General features: G+C 36.3%; 2 protein-coding genes across 2 annotated transcripts in view; one reads left to right on the top strand and one right to left on the bottom strand.

Annotated features, from left to right (window-relative positions):
- The window catches only part of LOC106868802 (zinc finger protein 91), a 20,641-nt gene extending 17,601 nt beyond the window's left edge, over positions 1-3,040 (bottom strand). The window contains exon 1 of the mRNA XM_052975435.1: positions 2,763-3,040. The gene's annotated coding sequence lies outside the window, so the exon portion shown is untranslated. The remainder of the gene's footprint in view (positions 1-2,762) is intronic.
- LOC128250482 (zinc finger protein 665-like) lies at positions 7-1,606 on the top strand. The gene has a single exon (XM_052975613.1). The coding sequence runs from the start codon at positions 118-120 to the stop codon at positions 1,369-1,371; it is 1,254 nt and encodes a 417-aa protein (XP_052831573.1). The 5' UTR covers positions 7-117; the 3' UTR covers positions 1,372-1,606.
- Positions 3,041-5,786: the final 2,746 nt, after the last annotated feature.

Genomic DNA, 5,786 nt, shown 5'->3' with positions numbered 1-5,786 from the left:
TTGCTACATCTTCAAATATTGACAAAGACCACAGTGTATGAAGAGGAGCAGAAGAAATATTTGTCAGGAATAAAATATAAAAGCAAAGCCAAGGAAAATATCTGAGTATTGTGATAAATGATGCAAGATGAACTCAAGGATAGATGTGAAACAAAGTCGAAAAATATTGATTTTCCTAATGACATAGAGAAAGAAAAAACATTAAATCACTCTGATATCTCTGGTAAATCAATCTCGCAAACTAGTCACTTAAGGAAACAGAAATACATTCATACACGAGAGAAACCACATCAGTGTGATATTTGTGGTAAATCATTTTCTCAAAGTAGTCACTTGACTACACACAAACGTATTCATACAGGTGAGAAACCATATGTCTGTAATATCTGTGGTAAATCTTTCTCTCAAAGTAGTGAATTAATTTCTCACACGCACATTCATACAGGAGAGAAACCATATCAGTGCGATATCTGTGGTAAATCTTTTTCTGTAAGTAATGCTGTAACTAAACACAAATATATTCATACTGGAGAGAAACCATATCACTGTGATATCTGTGGTAAATCATTTTCTGGAAGGAGTGAGTTAACTTCCCACAAACGCACTCATACTGGAGAGAAACCGTTTCATTGTGATGTCTGCAGAAAATCATTTGCTGCACCAGGTCACTTAACTAATCATAGACGTATTCACACAGGAGAGAAACCATATCACTGTAATATCTGTGGTAAAACATTCTCTCAAAGTGGTGACTTAGCTACTCACAAACGTATTCATACTGGAGAGAAACCATATCACTGTGATATCTGTGGTAAATCATTCTCTCAAAATGGTAGCTTAATTACTCACAAAAGTATTCATACAGGAGAAAGGCCATATCACTGTGATATCTGTGGTAAATCATTCTCTGTCAGTAGTCATATCAGTAAACACAAACGTATTCATACCGGAGAGAAGCCATATCACTGTGATATTTGTGGTAAATCATTCTCTGGACGTAGTGCTAGAACCAAACACAAACGTATTCATACAGGAGAAAAGCCATATCACTGTGGTATTTGTGGTAAATCATTCTCTGGAAATGGTGACTTAAATACTCACAAACGTATTCATACAGGTGAGAAGCCTTATCACTGTGATATCTGTGGTAAAATGTTCTCTGTAAGCAGTGCTGTAACTAAACACAAATATATTCATACAGGAGAAAAACCATATCATTGTGATATATGTGGTAAATCATTCTCTGGAAGTACTAACTTAACTATTCACAAGCGTATTCATACTGGAGAGAAGCCATATCACTGTGATAACTGTGGTAGATCATTCTCTCAAAAATCTCATTTAACTACACATGTATGTATCATTAGCTGAAGTTGTATGGCCTAAGTAAGTGGCTGACACAATTTATGAATCTTTATCACATGTTCTTTAATGTCCCTCCCATATGCTGGTATGGGTTTGATATATTGGTGACAAAAGATAGCACATTTTCTCTGTCTTTTGTCATCTCAGTTTTGAGACCCAAGATCTTGAGTTCTGACCTTGTTATTCTTTGTAAATATTCTTAATTACTTGAAATTGAAATAAATGTGGTTTTGCTCTTCAATTATTCTCCTGTTATTCTAAATGTAGAACATTTAACCAAAACTTGTCCTGACACAACCATAAACTACAGAATTCACAGACTTGATCAATGTCTGATAAAAGTTACACATTTTCCAAACTGATCTTTGTATTTATAGAATTTGTCGACATTATTCGATATTATAGGTTATGATGAAGTGAATGAGAGATGAACGATAAGATAACTTTATACATTAAATGCTAATGATGGTGGTTATGTAGTAAAGATGTGATGTAATCAAGAGGTTGATGGTAGCCAAGTGAGAGGTAGTCTAAAGAAAATAATTATAGTGAAATTATGTCTAAACATGAGCGTAGAGCATGTGATCATTCGACATGCTTCGAGTTGGAAGAAGAATTGATCTAATACAGACATGTTGCAAAACAAGACAGTAGATGCATAATAGAGATGCATGTGTGCAATAGGGCTTGCAAGGCGGAAGCTAATGCTAGTGCATTGATTACAAATACAGTGTACAGTATTTAATATGCCAGTGATTAATGCAGTAAGGCTGATGCTGCAAGCCTGTGCATGCGGTATTATATGCCTCGATCGTGCAGGAACAAAAGTGTGACATGCTGGCACGTTGTAAGGGACAAACAACATTCTCTATGTTTGCGTGACCGACCTAGGGTCTTACAGAGGTGAGTTGTGTCTACAAGGGCGCATTGAGCATGGAAAACAAGCGAAATAGGCATGTGTGGTGCATGAATGTGACATAGTTAGCCTGTGTGTATGAATCATGTGTGCAGATGCATGCGCAAGGCCAGGTGTTGAGGAAAGGTGCATGCGTGTGTATATGCAACAATACATTTTCAAAGTGAAGGAGAAAAAAATATATATACATGCAAAATGCAACGTGCGACTGAAAGAAAGTGGAAGTGCAAAATATGAATAAAATTGAGAAGGCAGGCAAAAAAAAATTCAGGTTATGAATAAATGTTCAGTTCATTTGAATCTGACAGAATGTAAGCAAAATCAATTTTAATTTAATATGACAAACAAGAATTTGAATTAATGCAATGTAAGTGTTACAGTTACGGTCCTTGTGAAGTTCAGTGGAAAGAAAAATATAAATAAATAAGGTGTGTAGCTGTTCGTGTAGAAATTAAGGCATTGGTGCCTGTAAATCACTCACCTGGAATTTTTTGAAATCGAAAACTTGTATGTATTTCGCCGAGCAGCGGAGTCTTCCCCCGCTTCTTGTTCGAGTTTGCTGTGAAAACGTTGTACGCATGTGCTCCCAGTTAGTTTCTGGGCATGAAGCTGTCGAAATGATACATTTATCGGCTTCTATGGTCCGCAAACTCCTTGTGCAGTGTTGCATTGTTGTGAAGTGCATCGCAGTATAGAGCTTTTTGTAGCAGGTCGAAGGAGGGTGCATCTTGGTGGTGACGAAGGTTGTCATTATTTTTCTCTTTGGTTTAGCGACTATTGATATTCTAGTTCTTTAGTTCGAATCAGCAAAAATGCAGCGGCATGTAGCGTCGGAAGGTAGTAATTCTCTTTACACGGGGTTCACCAATTTGTAACGGTAGAGGTTACTAGTTGTAAGCGATGAAAGATTTGTTTTTGTAGCGATGCCTGTTATGGTGCAACGTCGGAATCACCAATTTGTTGGTAATGCAGCTTCAGAAAGCAGCGATTCTTTTTCCACGGAGTCACCAGTTTGTTGCGGTTAGTTCTTGGGAAAGCTGCAGTTCTCTTGTTCGGGGTCACCAGTTGTTACGGTTAAGTTTTTAGTTGAAGTCGAGAGTCACCAATTGTAACGGGTAAGATTTATTAGGTACACAATAATATGAAATGTCAGAGCCAGCAGTTGTAACGATAAAAATTTGTTGTTATAACGGTAAATTGTAAGATGTAAAAGATGGACAATGCTTGAAGTTGTAAGAAAATATTGTTTTTGATGATAATATAACTAAAGCCAACTTTTGGGATATTACCCATAACTTGCATAATGATTCGTATTTCCCATACCACAAACCCTCAACTAATTTAAAATATATTAGCTTTTTCAGTAATCACTCTAAGGCTATTACAAAGAATTTAGTTAGGAATATTTCACTTAAACTTTCTAGATTATTTGCTAATGTTGATATCTTCAACAATAAAGTTGAATTTTATAACTCTGCCTAACTTAAAGCAGGCTATAAAGAAAAACTTACCTTTATTAACCCTATTGACATTAATTCCAGCTCTATTAATCAGGACATGAATTCAAGTTGTAACGATATTAAGTTTTAATTTTATTTCGAATAACAACACGAAATCGAGAGGCTCACCTAGAGCGTGACTATTCCGCCGGGTCCGACCCGCAAACTCGGGTTTTTTTTGCAGTCTAAGGGAGATAACCGTTATTTAAAACCCTTTTTTTTCCATTATAAAAGTACATCGAGGACTTTTAAGATAATTACCCTAATAACAAAGTATGTCCTAGCAAAACTGTTTGATTAATAATTCCATATGGTAAGCAGATCAAATTCAACCTCTGTCACCAGTTTCCTGAAGCTATAGAAAAGAATTTCCCACGAAATTCAAGATACTATTCGATTATTAACTCACGCCGATTTAGGAAAGGATTTTTTAACACAAAAAATCTTTCACAAATCATCTCTTCGCATAATAAGTTGTTAAATACAAATCCACTTAAAGAAAATACTAACATTAATTTTTATTAATAATAACCATTCTTTAAATAATATTAACAGCGGGGTTCTTGTTTCTGAAGTCAACTCCAATCGCATTCGTTTTCTTAGCAGTAATTCTATTTATCAATGTACAATTACTTCCGGTTCTGAACCACGAAAAGGGAGGCCCTGCTACTCCCATAGAGGACTTTAGTTCTCAGCCGCTTGAACTACTGCTCCCAACTATTGTCCCCGAGGGAGTGTGAAACAAACTGTAGAACTCGAAACAATCCAGTGCCAATAGACGAAGAAGACTAACTTCATGCAAAAGATGGGCGACTGGGAGAAGCTAAAAGAGCAGAGTCTGTATTCCCTGAAGATCTTGGAGGGTTTAGCTCCCAATTTTGGAACTGGACAGCATTGCATCATACCAAAGATCCCATCTTCTCCATCTAAAACAGGACACAGTACTGCAATAGTCTGGGTTTCAAGGGCTGGCAATTGTTCAACATCCTGCCAGGCAACTTTAGAGATCTACAAGGTGTTGATGTGGATGTTTTCAAGAAATGTCTGAACAGGTTTCTATTTGAGATACCAGATGAACCCACATCACAGGAGGAGATGCAAAGAAGAGCAGCTCCATCCAACTCGCTTCTTCACCAAGAACAATACTGGAAACAATACCAAGTAACTACAGGTGGTGCACCAGCATCACCTCAGCCCTGGGCTGAAACTAGTAGAAGACAAAAGATATATACACACATATATATATATATAATCTGAGGAAGCAATATCTATTTTTAAAAAATATTTTTAGGTTATTTTGCTTGTTGATGCTGTTCCTTTTATACTCTTATAGATATATTTTTTCGTCTTTTAAGTTGCATTACTTTTCCAACTGTAATACAAGTAAAACAAACCAAACATCTTTTTAATTTTTCTTCTCCATTTTCTTTTATTGACTTTTGATATATATATACATACACACACACATATGTGTGTATATATACAGATTGTCCCAAAAGACCCTGATGGGTTTCAATTTTTTAATAACTTCCTTCACTTCACAAATAAAAGCATGAAATTTTGATCCGACATAAAGGACAGAATGGAAATTAATATGCACAAGTTAAATTTTGCAACACCAGGACATTACATATGAAAAATGATATTGCTTAAATGGCAACCATTTTCGGCTCTGCACACCCATGCTCTTTCCAAAACTGGCACCATAACACCCTCAAGAGTTTCAGACCCCACTTCTCTGATTTCTCTATTGATGTTCTCCTTCAGTTGCACCAGGGTCTCCGGTTTGTTGATGTAAACCCTCCCTTTCAGGTATCACCACAAAAAAAAAATCCGGGATAGTCAAGTCTGGGGACATCCTTACTATGTCATGTATGTTGCAATGAACACAGCACAGTATGTTACTGGTACTTTCTTTCCTTATGCACCACACATTAGCAAAAAAAAAAAAGTTCTATGCTTAGACTGACAGGAGAATAATGGAAGACAAAACCAGATTCCAGTTT

Source organism: Octopus bimaculoides, chromosome 21 (genome assembly GCF_001194135.2).
Source record: "Octopus bimaculoides isolate UCB-OBI-ISO-001 chromosome 21, ASM119413v2, whole genome shotgun sequence".
NCBI classification, from domain to species: Eukaryota; Metazoa; Mollusca; class Cephalopoda; order Octopoda; family Octopodidae; genus Octopus; species Octopus bimaculoides.
This window is presented reverse-complemented; position numbering and strand designations above follow the sequence as displayed.

Bases quoted from the DNA above. Each gene is read 5' to 3' on its own strand.
- LOC128250482 (XM_052975613.1), top strand. From the start codon at position 118: ATGATGCAAGATGAACTCAAGGATAGATGTGAAACAAAGTCGAAAAAT.